Source organism: Gymnoscopelus microlampas, assembly GCF_963454915.1.
Source record: "Gymnoscopelus microlampas genome assembly, chromosome: 3".
Taxonomy (NCBI): domain Eukaryota; kingdom Metazoa; phylum Chordata; class Actinopteri; order Myctophiformes; family Myctophidae; genus Gymnoscopelus; species Gymnoscopelus microlampas.
In genome coordinates, this window is record NC_139940.1 from 28,114,773 (window position 1) to 28,131,665 (window position 16,893).

Consider the following 16,893-nt stretch of genomic DNA (forward strand, 5'->3'; position numbering starts at 1 on the left):
TGGTAGTGACTTTTTTTTTGGTCCCGAACATTCATCGAGCTCTGGACTTAGTCATTTTTTTTCCGTTTCGGTAGTGACACTACCGAAACAAAAAAAAAAAAATCCCCCAAAAACCTGCAAGGAGTACGTTTCAGGCAATTTAAAGTTGATTGGTAGTGACTTTTTTTTTGGTCCCTAATATTCATCGAGTTCTGGACTTAGTCATTTTTTTCCGTTTCGGTAGTGACACAATGGTGTCACTACCGAAACGAAAAAAAAAATGTTCCCCCAAAAACCTGTTAGGAGTACGTTTCAGGCAATTTAAAGTTGATTGGTAGTGACTTTTTTGTCCCTAACATTCATCGAGCTCTGGACTTAGTCATTTTTTTCCCGTTTCGGTAGTGACACTACCGAAACGAAAAAAAATGTGTTCCCCCAAAAACCTGTTAGGAGTACGTTTCAGGCAATTTAAGGTTGATTGGTAGTGACTTTTTTTTTGGTCCCGAACATTCATCGAGCTCTGGACTTAGTCATTTTTTTTCCGTTTCGGTAGTGACACTACCGAAACAAAAAAAAAAAAATCCCCCCAAAACCTTTTAGGAGTACGTTTCAGGCAATTTAAAGTTGATTGGTAGTGACTTTTTTTTTGGTCCTTAACATTCATCGAGCTCTGGACTTGGTAATTTTTTTTCCTTTTCGGTAGTGACACTACCGAAACGAAAAAAAAAAATGTTCCCCCAAAAACCTGTTAGGAGTACGTTTCAGGCAATTTAAAGTTGATTGGTAGTGACTTTTTTTTTTGGTCCCTAACATTCATCGAGCTCTGGACTTAGTAATTTTTTTTTCCGTTTCGGTAGTGACACTACCGAAACGAAAAAAAAAATGTTCCCCCAAAAACCTGTTAGGAGTACGTTTCAGGCAATTTAAAGTTGATTGGTTGTGACTTTTTTTTTGGTCCCTAACATTCATCGAGCTCTGGACTTAGTAATTTTTTTTCTGTTTCGGTAGTGACACTACCGAAACGAAAAAAAAAATGTTCCCCCAAAAACCTGTTAGGAGTACGTTTCAGGCAATTTAAAGTTGATTGGTAGTGACTTTTTTTTTGGTCCCTAACATTCATCGAGCTCTGGACTTAGTAATTTTTTTTCCGTTTCGGCAGTGACACTACCGAAACAAACAAAAAAAAATCCCCCAAAAACCTGCAAGGAGTACGTTTCAGGCAATTTAAAGTTGATTGGTAGTGACTTTTTTTTTGGTCCCTAATATTCATCGAGTTCTGGACTTAGTCATTTTTTTCCGTTTCGGTAGTGACACAATGGTGTCACTACCGAAACGAAAAAAAAAATGTTCCCCCAAAAACCTGTTAGGAGTACGTTTCAGGCAATTTAAAGTTGATTGGTAGTGACTTTTTTGTCCCTAACATTCATCGAGCTCTGGACTTAGTCATTTTTTTCCCGTTTCGGTAGTGACACTACCGAAACGAAAAAAAATGTGTTCCCCCAAAAACCTGTTAGGAGTACGTTTCAGGCAATTTAAGGTTGATTGGTAGTGACTTTTTTTTTGGTCCCGAACATTCATCGAGCTCTGGACTTAGTCATTTTTTTTCCGTTTCGGTAGTGACACTACCGAAACAAAAAAAAAAAAATCCCCCCAAAACCTTTTAGGAGTACGTTTCAGGCAATTTAAAGTTGATTGGTAGTGACTTTTTTTTTGGTCCTTAACATTCATCGAGCTCTGGACTTGGTAATTTTTTTTCCTTTTCGGTAGTGACACTACCGAAACGAAAAAAAAAAATGTTCCCCCAAAAACCTGTTAGGAGTACGTTTCAGGCAATTTAAAGTTGATTGGTAGTGACTTTTTTTTTTGGTCCCTAACATTCATCGAGCTCTGGACTTAGTAATTTTTTTTTCCGTTTCGGTAGTGACACTACCGAAACGAAAAAAAAAATGTTCCCCCAAAAACCTGTTAGGAGTACGTTTCAGGCAATTTAAAGTTGATTGGTTGTGACTTTTTTTTTGGTCCCTAACATTCATCGAGCTCTGGACTTAGTAATTTTTTTTCTGTTTCGGTAGTGACACTACCGAAACGAAAAAAAAAATGTTCCCCCAAAAACCTGTTAGGAGTACGTTTCAGGCAATTTAAAGTTGATTGGTAGTGACTTTTTTTTTGGTCCCTAACATTCATCGAGCTCTGGACTTAGTAATTTTTTTTCCGTTTCGGCAGTGACACTACCGAAACAAACAAAAAAAAAGTTCCCCCAAAAACCTGTTAGGAGTACGTTTCAGGCAATTTAAAGTTGATTGGTAGTGACTTTTTTTTTGGTCCCTAACATTCATCGAGCTCTGGACTTAGTCATTTTTTTTTCCGTTTCGGTAGCGACACAATGGTGTCGCTACCGAAACGAGAAAAAAAATTGTTCCCCCAAAAACCTGTTAGGAGTACGTTTCAGGCAATTTAAAGTTGATTGGTAGTGACTTTTTTTTTGGTCCCTAACATTCATCGAGCTCTGGACTTAGTCATTTTTTTCCCGTTTCGGTAGTGACACAGTGGTGTCACAGTGGTGTGACACAGTGGTGTCACTACCGAAACGAAAAAAAAATTGTTCCCCCAAAAACCTGTTAGGAGTACGTTTCAGGCAATTTAAAGTTGATTGGTAGTGACTTTTTTTTTGGTCCCTAACATTCATCGAGCTCTGGACTTAGTAATTTTTTTTCCGTTTCGGTAGTGACACAGTGGTGTCACAGTGGTGTGACACAGTGGTGTCACTACCGAAACGAAAAAAGAATTGTTCCCCAAAAACCTGTTAGGAGTACGTTTCAGGCAATTTAAAGTTGATTGGTAGTGACTTTGTTTTTGGTCCCTAACATTCATCGAGTTCTGGACTTAGTCATTTTTTTCCGTTTCGGTAGTGACACTACCGAAACGAAAAAAAAAATGTTCCCCCAAAAACCTGTTAGGAGTACATTTCAGGCAATTTAAAGTTGATTGGTAGTGACTTTTTTTTTGGTCCCTAACATTCATCGAGCTCTGGACTTAGTAATTTTTTTTCCGTTTCGGTAGCGACACAATGGTGTCGCTACCGAAACGAAAAAAAAATTGTTCCCCCAAAAACCTGCAAGGAGTACGTTTCAGGCAATTTAAAGTTGATTGGTAGTGACTTTTTTTTTGGTCCCTAATATTCATCGAGTTCTGGACTTAGTCATTTTTTTCCGTTTCGGTAGTGACACAATGGTGTCACTACCGAAACGAAAAAAAAATTGTTCCCCCAAAAACCTGTTAGGAGTACGTTTCAGGCAATTTAAAGTTGATTGGTAGTGACTTTTTTTTTGGTCCCTAACATTCATCGAGCTCTGGACTTAGTCATTTTTTTCCCGTTTCGGTAGTGACACAGTGGTGTCACAGTGGTGTGACACAGTGGTGTCACTACCGAAACGAAAAAAAAATGTTCCCCCAAAAACCTGTTAGGAGTACGTTTCAGGCAATTTAAAGTTGATTGGTAGTGACTTTTTTTTGGTCCCTAACATTCATCGAGCTCTGGACTTAGTAATTTTTTTTCGTTTCGGTAGTGACACCATTGTGTCACTACCGAAATGAAAGTCTTTCACTTTACTATGTCCATTTGGCTCAAAAACCAGTCCAATTAGACTGTTATCACGGCACTCATGAAGTCATACAGCTACTCTTCCACTTTTATTTGACTGTTTTACTGAATTTCCCTTTAATTTACACATTGATTTGTAAGCCTATTCCACTTGATCCAATATGCTTAAACTTACACAGTGAAGTTAATTTATCTCTGACCCATAAGCACTGTCAGTTGGACAGTTGGAGTGGATTTTACAGTGTATGCACTTATACACTAATGTCAGTGACCTTGGAAACCATTGGCTGCCAAACAAACTCAATAAAAAGTGGGATAAGACAGTTACTGTCTTGTAAACTCGAAGAAGCTTCTGAGAAGTGGTAACCTATATCTCTTCTGAGTGCGAGCAGACATTTCCTCTTCACAAATGATGTGGGGGAAAAAATGTGAGTGTGTGTGTGTGTGTGTGTATGTGGTGGCGTACAAAAGCGAAAGGAGGCAGGGGTAGAGCTTTTCATTGTTGTATTGTTCTGTAAACGTTTTCACTTTTTAATTTTCTACAACATTTGGATCAGCTCAGTGTGGAAGCCTGGACATGTCAATCAGTCACTCTAACCCCCACCCCCAAAACAGAGCTGTCTGAACACTTAATCTTTCTCCCCCCAACAGAAAACAAAACAAACAAAAACACAACACATCTTCACCATAAAGTCACTCACTCAGCCATGAATCATTATCATCAACCTCCTCTCGCTACCACGTCCACAACAGAGATGACCCAATTAAAATGTCACATCTACGTGTAAAAACCCCTTCCTCCACTGGAGGAAGCTGAACGGTTTTGAACCTTTATGTATTTTATTTATTCATTTTTTCAAGGTAGTCACTTCTTCTCCTCTGCCCTCAGACCCCACGAAGAGGCGTCATTATAAAAACAGTTAAGGAATAAAGGAAGCATGATGGCAGATAGTAGAACCGTAAGAGTGATATGAAGAGAAATCGATGTTGGTGCCGACGTGCGGCTTTCATGACGCTGCTCGAAGAGAGTCCTGCCCGTCTGCTTATGTAGTCCTGTAAGTAGCACATGTGGTGGCTGTAGCATGGGATATGTTTTCTGCCTGCCGCTGTGCTCTTCATAATCCATGATTCCACATTTTATTTTCTTCTTTTGCCCCCCCCCCCCCCCCCCCCCAGACTGCAGTGAAGCAAAGAAAAGGCCCTCTGATACACTGACGACAAATCCCCTCTCAGCCATCTAGGTACTACATGAAGCCTGATTTACACTTAAGTTGTGCGCGAGTGTCGTGCGTAGAAAAATAGCAGATCTACTACGATTTTCGGGGGCACGAAACCTGCGCGCAACTAAGTGTAACTCAGGCTTGAGACTTCAAACAACGTTGTGCCGTTCAGAATAGGAAAAAAAAAGAACTGGGAAGCCGTAACTGATCTGCAGTCAGTCTGTTCTACGTCTCTGGTGCTTATGAAAGAGCAACGACACGGATCTGAGACCTGTTTGTTCTGATGAGGAGCCAGGACGGGCATGGAGTCATCAAGCTCACAGATGTGCGTTCACTCACTCATACGCACTGTGTCTCTCTCTCTATCTCTATCTCTATCTCACACACGCACGCACGCACACTCCACTGGAAGGAATAAGCCCTTGGAGTGTACAGTCTGTTAAGAATAAGTTATGACAAAATGGATTAAAATGACAGATTAGCAAGTGCTTACCTGTGCGCACAGAATACGTGTGTGCTGCTACTGTATGTCATGTTCCTATATGTTTTGAACACTACTTTGGCAGTGAACATGAGCTAGATATGCACAGGCCTGTGTGTGTGTGTGTGTGTGTGTGTGTGTGTGTGTGTGTGTGTGTGTGTGTGTGTGTGTGTGTGTGTGTGTGTGTGTGTGTGTGTGTGTGTGTGTGTGTGTGTGTGTGTGTCTATATGTTGAACACCTTCAAATACAACAGAAACAGACAGTTACAGAAAGACACTAGTCATGTAAAAAAACAAACTGGACATAGAAATCTCAAGATATCACAAACAGACTATCTATTTGTCTCTAGATCTCTGCTGAGGGCAGATGCATTCCGTTTCCTTTTTGGGTCTCTGGGTTTTCATATGGAGTCCCGTGGTATTTCCGCAGGGCTGAGCACTCAGTCTGTAGGGTGAAATGCCATGGACCAACAGTAGAGGGAGACATATGCTGCTGCAGGACTCAAGGAGGGGCTCTCACAGAGGGCGTACATGACGCAGTTGTGCAAACACACACACACACACACACACACACACACACACACACACACACACACACACACACACACACACACACACACACACACACACACACACACACACACACACACACACACACACACACACACACACACACACACACACACACACACACACACACACACACACATACATACATACATACATACATACAAAACCACTCAAACAAGCAAACACACACACACACACACACACACACACACACACACACACACATGACTTCCTTCTTCATATTAGTTCACCAGAGTTCATTTTCAAAATCTGCTATAAAATTAAATAAAATAAAAAAACCTAAACAAAAAATAAAAGCAAAGGAATTAGCCCCCTTCAAGCACTCATACATTCATTCAGGCACACACGCGCACACACTCACTCGCAAGAGGCAGTCAGTAAACGTAAGTGATGAGTTGGGGTGGTGTTGTGGTGGTGGTGGTGGTGGTGGGGGGGGCTGGACTGTATTGTTCATGGAAGCTGTGAGCACAGAACCTTGACCTCCACCAGTCTATTTAATATCCACACACAGGACCATGTCTCTCTTTCTGCACAGAATTATAATCTCTTAAAAAACAAAAACAAACAGCCACTGTCTCCTAGAAAAGGAGTCTCTCAAGTCCCTCCCCCGATGAGGGGCTCAAACGCAGTCCTCCTTCAGAGCTCTCCGTCCACACAGACGGGAAACAGAGACAGTGCAGTTCAGCTTTCTGGGGGTAATGCGTCTCTCTGTCCCGTTTCGCTGGGGGAAAACCATTCCCTTTCCCGATCACAAAGTCCCTCCCTTGTTTCGCTCTGGCCTGGGCTTGCTGTGTGTGTGTGAGTGCGTGCGTGTGTGTGCGGTCATCAGAAGATCTCTGGCAGTGTGACATTGCGGAGCAGCCACTGTTGGGAGCGCGTGTGCGTACAGTCTCTCACACTGGGCACCTGACTGTCCTCTTCACTCGCCTTGTCCAGACACTGGTTACTGTTGACGTGGATCAGGGTCAGCTTCTGCACGCAGGCACGCATGCACGCATGCAAGCATGCACACACACACACACACACACACACACACACACACACACACACACACACACACACACACACACACACACACACACACACACACACACACACACACACACACACACACACACACACACACACACACACACACAGACATTGATTCGTTTAAGTACAGGAAATAATAATCAGTCACACTGAAGCCATACATTGCTGGACTATCTATAGGTATACAGAAAATGTTCTCATATTTACTTGGGGTTTAATTCCAAATCACTACCTTAATCCTTTGTAAAAAAAAAAAAACATTGTTGCCTGATGTTTTAATTCTGCGATTAAAATAGCAAATGATTAGATGCTCTAAATCAAATTTCAACAACTGTGAACTTCACTTCTTCTTTTGGTCAGAGCAGGTTGGCAAAAAAAAAAAAAGGTCTAACAACCGAAACGATGACTTAATAAAGAGCAAAACATTTCTTATTATCAGAGATCCCCTTCTGAAAATCTTTCACCTTGAAATGAAATCTTTGGTATACGTCATTGTCTGTAGTAGTCCTCTACTCACCACAGGATCGTAGTCCCACAGCTGGTTGCCCTTGAGGTGGTGACACTTGAGCATCATGACGGGCCCGTTGAGCTTGGACACGTCCAGACACAGGTCGTCTGTCCTTATCTCCTTGTTGGCTGTGTAGGAGAACACCTAAAGATAAACCACAGGGACAAGAGACACATTACACACACACACACACACACACACACACACACACATATATATATATATATATATATATATATATATATATATATATATATATATATATATATATATATATATATATATATATATATATATATATATATATATATATATATATATATATATATATATATACAGTATTTGTGTAGACAAATATACATTTGACCCCTACATTTTTTTAATAAAATCATTTTCTTATTTAGTATCATTCAAATCCACCAAGATTTGAGTGATAATGAAAATAACTGTAATAATTTGGAGCAATTAGGTGATGCATTTTCTATGCTAGTATTTCAGGAGGGCTGAATGGGCATTCTAGACAGGAGCAAAACTACTGAAAATTACTCTTAAAATTCATATAATGTAAAGTAATGCATTTTCTTCGCCTCACGTGTATCTTTTGTGAAGTAGCTACTTCTCATAAAGTTGGCAAACATCCTTATCTTCATCAATATATTTGCAATAATTTACAGAATACAATTTAGGGACGTCCTGGATATTATTGTCCAAACTCTAAATTCTAGTTTCGATCCACAGTTTTGGCATTTGTGCTTTCTTTTCGAAAGTGACAGTGAGAGAGAGAAACAAGAGACAGGAAAGGTGGGAGACAGAGGGTTGATGACATGCAGCAAAGAGCCTTGGGTCAGATTTGAACCGGGGCCAGATGCAGGAAGGACCAAAGCCTTATTTATGCGGTATGCACTCTTACTGTACCACATGAGCCTCTCTAAAAAGAGAGAATGCACTTCTGCTGTTTTTACAGCCGGTTGTTGATGGATCATGTGTGAACAATACGAGTGGATCGACACTAACAATACTTTATATCTGAACTTTTACAGACATGTAGCATTGCAGAACCAATTTCCCTTCTGGGACATAAATTTGAAGTTGAAGAACGAGCAAGCTAGATTTGAAAATAACAGTCTGGTTGATTTAGTGTTTGAAAATGAATGTGGTCTAGCAGTAATATCTGCAATGTGAGGCAACAAACTCCTAAATTGGATAGCTTTTTACTTTTTAGTAACTTTCAAAGAATAGTTACATTCTTATATTTGATTTAGAAGTTGCAAATGTCACAGTTCTTGTCAAATAGTTGAAAACCTCTTAACCACTACGGTTATAATGATGATGTCAGCTTGTTATCAATTTTTTTCAATGCTATTACAAAAGAAGGGAATCAGCTAGTCTATACTGAACTATTCCATTCTGTGCTTGCTATGTGCTATGTGCTTGGAAGTTTGCAATGTGCAGCTGTATTATGTAGGAAAAAATGAAGATCAAATTGGGATACTTCCTATTAAATGGCTCAGATCGTGGGCATGCTTCTGAGGTGCTTAGCGGGTTAGTTTCCAAAATTTTGACATTGCTGTAACAGGAAGAATAACAATAGTGATATCCTACTTATGCATTGCTATTCTACAGTAGTCTGGCCAGTATGGTACCTTGCCACCTGGCTAATCCATGAATCTACAGAAAACAGCCAAGTGTACTTTCCCCCCTCCCAAAGCCCCTTAGAAAGGCAGCTGCCATATTCTATTCGCGTCACATAATGTGCTGTTTTCAGATACATATTATATGTCTACCACCCTTTTTTAAAATAATGGTGCTATCTAAATGGAGCGGAGGTATTAACCTACTCCTTTCCTTATCTCTCAACGCCCACTGTTCTTTTCTGTCATTTTCTCGGCTGTCTCCTCAAAATCTCCAACAGTTGACTCCTGCTCTGCTTCTGAATCAATTTATCCATTCCATTTCTGTATATCTTGCATCAGCATCTCATCTCATTGATCTGTCTCTTCCAAGTCTCCGTCATTCATTGTCTCCTCATGTCTTCCTCCGCTGTAACTGTAATATCGCCCATACTGTTAAAATCTGACATTATATTTCTACTGCTGTACTACCGTAAATTTCGGACTATAAGCCGCGACTTTTTTCCCATTTTTCGACCCTGCGGCTTATATAACGGTGCGGCTTATCTATGGATTTTTATAGCTAACGGCCACTAGGGGACTTCCTAAATCTGGGGATTTTACACCTGCGGCTTATAGTCCAGTGCGGCTTATATATGTACAAATCATTCAATTTAGCTGCTGCGGCTTATATTCAGGTGCGGCTTATAGTGTGAAAATTACGGTAGTAGCTTAGACTTAATTATAACAATAGAGGATTAACAATCTCGTTTTGCCATTACATATTAAATTAAGCTAAAAACTGCAACAAGCCGCGCTATGAGCTTCTGCTATTTTTTGAAAAATCTTGAAAATTTGTGCAAATATTTATTTTATAAAGCAAACATTTTAACCCAAATCTTTGCTTCTGGGGATTCTACAAATGTCTCCTAAATCCTAACAGTTAAAAAAAGAAACGTATTTTGCTATAATATCAGTGGTCCTGTCAACGGCCTATCTGCTGGCAGTGGTCTGAGCCTTCCAGTACACTTTATTGAATGTACGAAATTAGTCACGTTCAATTTCGTGGTGGAAAAATGCATGAATTAAATCACACAGAAGCAAATACAAGGCCGTGACATAATCTTCGAATAAAAGGTCTAAGCTATTCATCCCATTTTCTTTCTTTTTGAAAAGCAAACAATTTAAGACCACTGAAATTCATATTTCAGACTCTCTAATATTTTTTTTACGGCCTTAATGTTGGCAAAACTGATTTAATACCTTTTAAGCCTTTTCCATAATCCGCGGAAACACTGACTTAAAATAGCAAGAATGCTTTATATGTATATCTGCGGTCATTTATCTTTCCGTTTCTTATACTTAGAAAGTGAGCATATTTTGGGCAGATTGAGGAATGGTCCTGCTCACGTTCTCCTTCATGCTTTTCATTGATCCTACCTGGTTGCCTCCCATGCCGTGGCAGTTGAAGATGCCCACTTTCTCGTTCTCCTTGCGGGCCATGTTGTCCAAACACTGATTGGTCTCAACGTTACGGATCTGAACCACACACACAGAATCTTTGTTAACCAACAGCAACCGACACAACCATTAAACCCCCACCGCTTCAGGCATAATCAGACGTGTGCGTTCACCGTCTAAAGGCAGTGAACAAGGAGTGAGTGAGTGTTGCTGTAGGAATTTGTGAGTCAGCATGTATATGTCTGTGCAAGTGAGTGAGTGTGAGTATGTGCGCGCGCGCGCGTGCGTGTGTGTGTGTGTGTGTGTGTGTGCGCGTGCGCGTGTGTGTGCGTGTGTGTGTGTGTACAGTATACCTCTCCCAAGGAGTAGTAGTGTCTGGGGATCTGGGAGTCTGGGTAGACGGTCTCTAGATACCAGCTGAATGGTTTACACTGGAGCTTCTGTCTCAGTGCCGAACGAGACGTGATGTCACCGTAGTCTACCTTGGTCACGCCTGGTTCACACACACACGCACACACATGCAGTCACAAACACGCAGGTTAACCCAGGAGGAACAACAACACTGCAGACAAAGACTGCTTGCTCCACATTGTCTTAATGTGGTTAAGCCCTAATTTAAAACGTGTGATTGACACAATGGCACACCATTATTCTTTCAGTGGAGTCACAGAGGGGGTTAAAGTTTGCCCGCAGACATGTCTCTGCTGTGCCAGCCTGTGCGAGTTGAGTGTGTGTGTGTGTGTGTGTGTGTGTCCAAGCTGAAATGGCAAGGTTAATAGAGGCTTCGTAGCGTGAAATTACTCCCCCCCCCCCACTCCCCCCCATCCTGCACCGTTGGGTCACCGCTGCAACATCACACTGTCATCCGCTTAATGGATGGATCACACCTGCCGCCAAGATAAATGTACACACGCACACATATGCAGTATGTGCACACCAAGGCCCACGCACGCACACACACACACACACACACACACACACACACACACACACACACACACACACACACACACACACACACACACACACACACACACACACACACACACACACACACACACACACACACACACAGAGTGTACATGCCCAACTTACCCGGAGAGATGATGTAGAAGAAGTTTTTGAACTCGTCCATCCAGACCTCGGCCAGGCGGCGGTTGTTCTTGTTGATGATCTGTCCGGTTCCCCCAGGGAACGTGTAGGGCGTGGCCTTCCTGAACACGTGGCCCACGTGGGAACACGTCACAATCTCCAGCGTTCCACCGCACTGCCAAATCTGTGTTTCACACACACACACACACACACACACACACACACACACACACACACACACACACACACACACACACACACACACACACACACACACACACACACACACACACCTTGAGCAAGACGCTGAACCCCTAATTGCTCCCGATGAGCAGGTGCATGGTTTCCTCCGCCATCGGTGTATGAATGTGTGTGTGAATGGGTGAATGTAATGCACATTCTATGTAAAGCGCTTTGGATAAAAGCGCTACATAAATGCATAATTTATCATTTATGTTAGTACCATTGAACCAAGTCGGAACACAATCAATTGATTGATAATTATTCATTAAAATAAGCATGTTCTGAAAATGCACACGGCCCACTTAACGTGTTACCAGGCAAATGCAATGGTAAGAGGGAAAACCAGGAGGATCAGGAGGAACAGGGACCACTCTACTGGGACCAATGCTATTGGGAGAGGTATGAAGCAGATGTTAAGAGTGGCAGTGTGTGTGTGTGTGTGTGTGTGTGTGTGTGTGTGTGTGTGTGTGTGTGTGTGTGTGTGTGTGTGTGTGTGTGTGTGTGTGTGTGTGTGTGTGTGTGTGTGTGTGTGTGTGTGTGTTGTTTGTTTACCCACCCGAAATGAGATCTCCAAGTTTTCTCCTCCCCAGATGTCCATGCCTGCATCATAGGTGCCAATCTCCTGGAAATAATCTCTGTCTATGGAGAACAAGCCACCTGCCATGGTAGGAGTCCTAGGGGGAGGGATGAACGAGAGAGAGAGAGAGAGAGAGAGAGAGAGAGAGAGAGAGAGAGAGAGAGAGAGAGAGAGAGAGAGAGAGAGAGAGAGAGAGTGTCAAACAAATGTATACTTTGTCACATATTAACCCATTCAATCCGGGAACGCATCTACAAAAAAAATCCTACCAGTTTTAACCTAACAGTTTCTGAAAAACATATGTTTCTATACCAGTGGTTCTCAAACTTTTTCATGTCAAGGGCCCCTAAAATGTATTTGGCCGCAGATCAAAATATGTTGTTCCAGGAACCTCCCAGAAGCAAAGATTTAAGTTAAAAATGTTCGCTTTAAAAATATATATATTCAAGGATTTGCACACATTTTCAAGATTTTTCAAAAATAGCAGATATACAAGCTCATAGCGCGGTGCCACGCTATGAGCTTGTATATCTGCTATTTTTGAATAGCCAAAGTATAAAATAATGGTTAAAGTGGTTACACAGATGCGTTCCGGGTTTTAATGGGTTAAAAGGAAGATAGATTAATGCCACTCATGGAGTGCAGGGATAAAGTGCCTGCCCACCACCACCATGGAGAGAGGGGTTCGATTATACCCCACATGGGGATAGTTGGCACTGACAGGAATTTGGGGAGAAAAATGGAAAATAACAAAAACAGGAAATACATAATTCTAATACGAATGCCATCCAGCGGTGTGGGGTCCACATTTTCAAAGGTCAGAGGCTATTTTCAGAGAACATCAGAGAGTTTCTATTTCAGAACAAACATTTTTCCTAACTCCCATTCCTGCTTTTGGTTCTTTCCTGTTTTTAGGAATGGCTGTCGTCCTCTGTACTGTGTTGTTTTGAGGGTCTTTGCCATTTAATGACCGGAGAATTTCTCTCCCCTACAGCGTGTGAATTTCCCGCCATCCCCAAACACTTAAATGGTTTCCTCCTATGTATAAAACAGGCTGGTTTCCCTTAAAAACTTGTTGTTACTGCCGCTGAAACTTCTGAAGTTCACTTTCGCGACAGGCACTTGCACGCAAACATACAAACATAGGCAGGGGGGGGGGGGGTAAAAATTCAGCGGTCAGTACACGCCACGTTAATGGGCCTCTTGGCTGTATCAACAACTGTACAGGAAAGCACATGCTACTGTAGTTGTAAAGGTCTGGTAATGCACGGAGAAGGTTACCTCTAAAACAGTGAGTAACAGTGATGTTGTAATTCATCACATGTTCACTCTTTCTACATGAAAATCTCAAAGCGGTTCAGTTCGCCCACTCCCCAAAAAGCCTCTTAGAAAATATCACATGTTTAGGTTAGTAGTAGTAGTTTATTTTGGTCATAAAAAGAAAATGCAATATGGATTAGACCGAAAAGGTGTAGGCTGAAGCCAATGGCTTATTTGGCCAATCCTTTTCACGTCAAAAGATCAAACGTAAAGAAAAAAACATGAAAAAAAGAAAAAGAAACACAAAAAGAAACAGAAAAAAACAAGACAAATGTGATCACTCAGATTTACAAAAGAAACAAACAACCAACCGATAAGACTTACAGATATAATATAAAGAGTAAATGATACGGTTATAGCGTTACTTTATCATGATTAATATGTATAATTACGATTTTAATAGAATTAATAAGATATCATTACAAAGCTGATATTCCTTCCAGTATTAATAGTTCACATTAATGTTCTATATTGAGCTATTCTTTTAGATCTCAAGACTCTCTCTAGACTCAAACAGCTCCTGGATACAGATGAAACAAGCTGTGGCAGACAAACACTTTTACCTGGCTGTTTTACATTAAAGTGTTTTGTCATTCTGTGAGGCTCCCGTGGTCACAGGTAGCTGGGCGCCTGCTTCACATCAGGCTGTAACTAATATAGCTGCATCTCAACTGAAGCTCAACTGAAGCACAACTAATGAGCAGCGGCAGCGCCTCACGTAGTGCACCTCCCTCGTTAACAAAGCAGCTGTTAACGCGTTAACACCGGGAACGCATCTGTGTCATTTTAAGATTTATTTGGCTATTTTTAGAAACATCGTGGAAAATGTGTGCAAATCTTTGAATATATATTTTTTAAAGCAAACATTTTGTCAAATATTTTGTTCCAGGGACCGCCAGAAGCAAAGATTTCAGTTACAAATGTTTGCTTTGAAAATATGTATATTCAAAGATTTGCACAAAATGTTAAAGATTTTTCAAAAATAGCAGATCTATAAGCTCATAGCGCGGCACCGAGTGCCACGCTATGAGCTTGTAGATCTGCTATTTTTGAATAGCCCAAAGTATAAAATAATGGTTATAGTTAAAAATCCAAAAATGGCACAGCTATGCGTTCCCGGATTGAATGGGTTAATGGAACTGCTGAGACAGGTTAGGAGTCATCAAGGACATCTCGTTAATCTCACTTACTTTAGAATACAACATTGTATTATTACTTGAATGCTGGGTGGGGGGGTTGGGGGGGGGTTGTAGGCTGTGTGTGTGTGACTGTGAGTGTTAAAGCACAGCTGTGCTTTAACACTCACGTTCGCACCTGGAAGCTGCCCGGTACAACCACAGCCTGTCTGATCCACTTGAGTAGCTGAGGATCAGAATGCATCGCTAAAGGGAAACCATTAGCTGACGAGGGACACAGGAATGTTTCCCGTTAATTTCCTACAACGACTATTTTTTCCCCGTCCCCCAGTTGGTCTGGAGCATTGAACGCACAAGCATTTCGACCTGTTCTTTTAACCCCTAGCTGGCTGCTACTTCTGCATTCCCCACGGTTTGCCAGTGGCTCAGGAGGTAGAGCGGTCTGGAAATCAGAGGGCTGCTCCTCCTGCCATCGCGTTTCAGTGTTCTTGAGCAAGCCACCGAAACCCTAAAGCTGAACGCATACTCCACTTTTAGGTGATCACCCTCTCACCGCGGTGGTTGTAAAACTACAACGTGACGTCACTGAGCCGCGGTGACACAACACATCTCTCTGTTGTTACTAACCAAAATCACCCTGCCGCTGTGATCGGTCTAGAGGTTGGGTGGGCGGTCCCCTTGGTTTCACAGGCATATTGTGAACAATGTTGTGAAACAGAGGGGAGACATGGGACAGAACGCAGGTAGAAAGCAAACGGACATCACCTGACTATGAGCGCCTAGTATCAAAATCACCTTTTAGGTGAAAACCTTCAATGGAGCCACCTTAACTTTGCCCTCTGAACCGTCCTTTGTGTGGATGTGTGTGTGTGTGTGTGTGTGTGTGTGTGTGTGTGTGTGTGTGTGTCTGTGTGTGTGTGTGTGTGTGTGTGTGTGTGTGTGTGTGTGTGAATGTGTGTGTGAATGTGAGAAATACCTACAGTGTTTTGAGTGGTCGGAAGACTAGAAAAGCAATATATAAATGCAAGACCATTTTACCATTCTGTGCTGTGCTTCTTGTGTTGGACAGAAGCCAACACAAGGGGACCTTTGTTGGCTTTGTGTTTGTGTGCAATAACTTAAAAGTTTTCCTGGCAAGAAGGCACCACTTTAAGCAATAGTTCACCCCCAAAATGAGTTTTTCTTTCTATCAATTTACTCGACCCTACCCCATGAAGCCTTGAATGCAATGCATGGAGAATTTCTGTTTGTGTTACCTTCCTTTACGGTGAATAGAGAATCCAATCTAACCCAATAATTGATGAATAATAAAAAATAGTGGCCCAATATTAAGATGTATTTATTTATTCTGGCAGCGAATGAGTTAACAACAGCAAAACCTTTATGCAGTTGTTATGCTCAATGTTCGTTAAAGAGCCTGTTTAGCCAGGAAGTGTTTTAACCCATTAAAACCTGGAACGCATCTGTGTAACCACTTTAACCATTATTTTATACTTTGGCTATTTTTGAAAAATCGTGAAAATTTGTGCAAATCTTTGAATATATATATTTTTTTAAAGCGAACATTTTAACTCAAATATTTGCTTACGGGGGTTTCCTGGAACAACATATTTTGAGATGGGGGTCCGCGGCCAAATACATATAATTTAGGGGGCCCTTGACATGAAAAAGTTTGAGAACCACTGATTATAGTGCAATACTAGGATTTAGAAGACATTTGTAGAATCCCCAGAAGCAAACATTTGAGTTACAAATGTTCGCTTTAAAAATATATATATATTCAAAGATTTGCACAAATATTTATGATTTATTTTATGAATAGTAGATCTACAAGCTCATAGTGCAGCGCTCGGTGCCGCACAATGAGCTTGTATATCTGCTATTTTCGAAAAGCCAAAGTATATGATAATGGTTAAAGTGGTAAAAGCTAAAATGACAGATGCTTTCCCGGTCTTAATGGGTTAAATCAGTGGTTCTCAGACGTTTTCATGCCAAGACCCCCCAAATTGATATGTATTTGGCCAGGGACCGCCATACAAGATT

At 41.3% G+C, this 16,893-nt stretch overlaps 1 protein-coding gene across 2 annotated transcripts in view; it reads right to left on the reverse strand.

Moving 5' to 3' along the window:
- Positions 1 to 4,739: 4,739 nt before the first annotated feature.
- The window catches only part of galnt1 (UDP-N-acetyl-alpha-D-galactosamine:polypeptide N-acetylgalactosaminyltransferase 1), a 70,015-nt gene continuing 57,861 nt past the window's right edge, over positions 4,740 to 16,893 (reverse strand). For both annotated transcript variants that reach the window (XM_084053480.1, XM_084053479.1), the window contains 6 exons: positions 12,374 to 12,491; positions 11,578 to 11,758; positions 10,836 to 10,975; positions 10,462 to 10,560; positions 7,421 to 7,555; positions 4,740 to 6,843 (listed from right to left, as the gene is read on the reverse strand). In XM_084053480.1, coding sequence (XP_083909606.1) covers positions 6,697 to 6,843; positions 7,421 to 7,555; positions 10,462 to 10,560; positions 10,836 to 10,975; positions 11,578 to 11,758; positions 12,374 to 12,491 — 820 coding nt within the window. In that variant the 3' untranslated portion in view covers positions 4,740 to 6,696. The remainder of the gene's footprint in view (positions 6,844 to 7,420; positions 7,556 to 10,461; positions 10,561 to 10,835; positions 10,976 to 11,577; positions 11,759 to 12,373; positions 12,492 to 16,893) is intronic.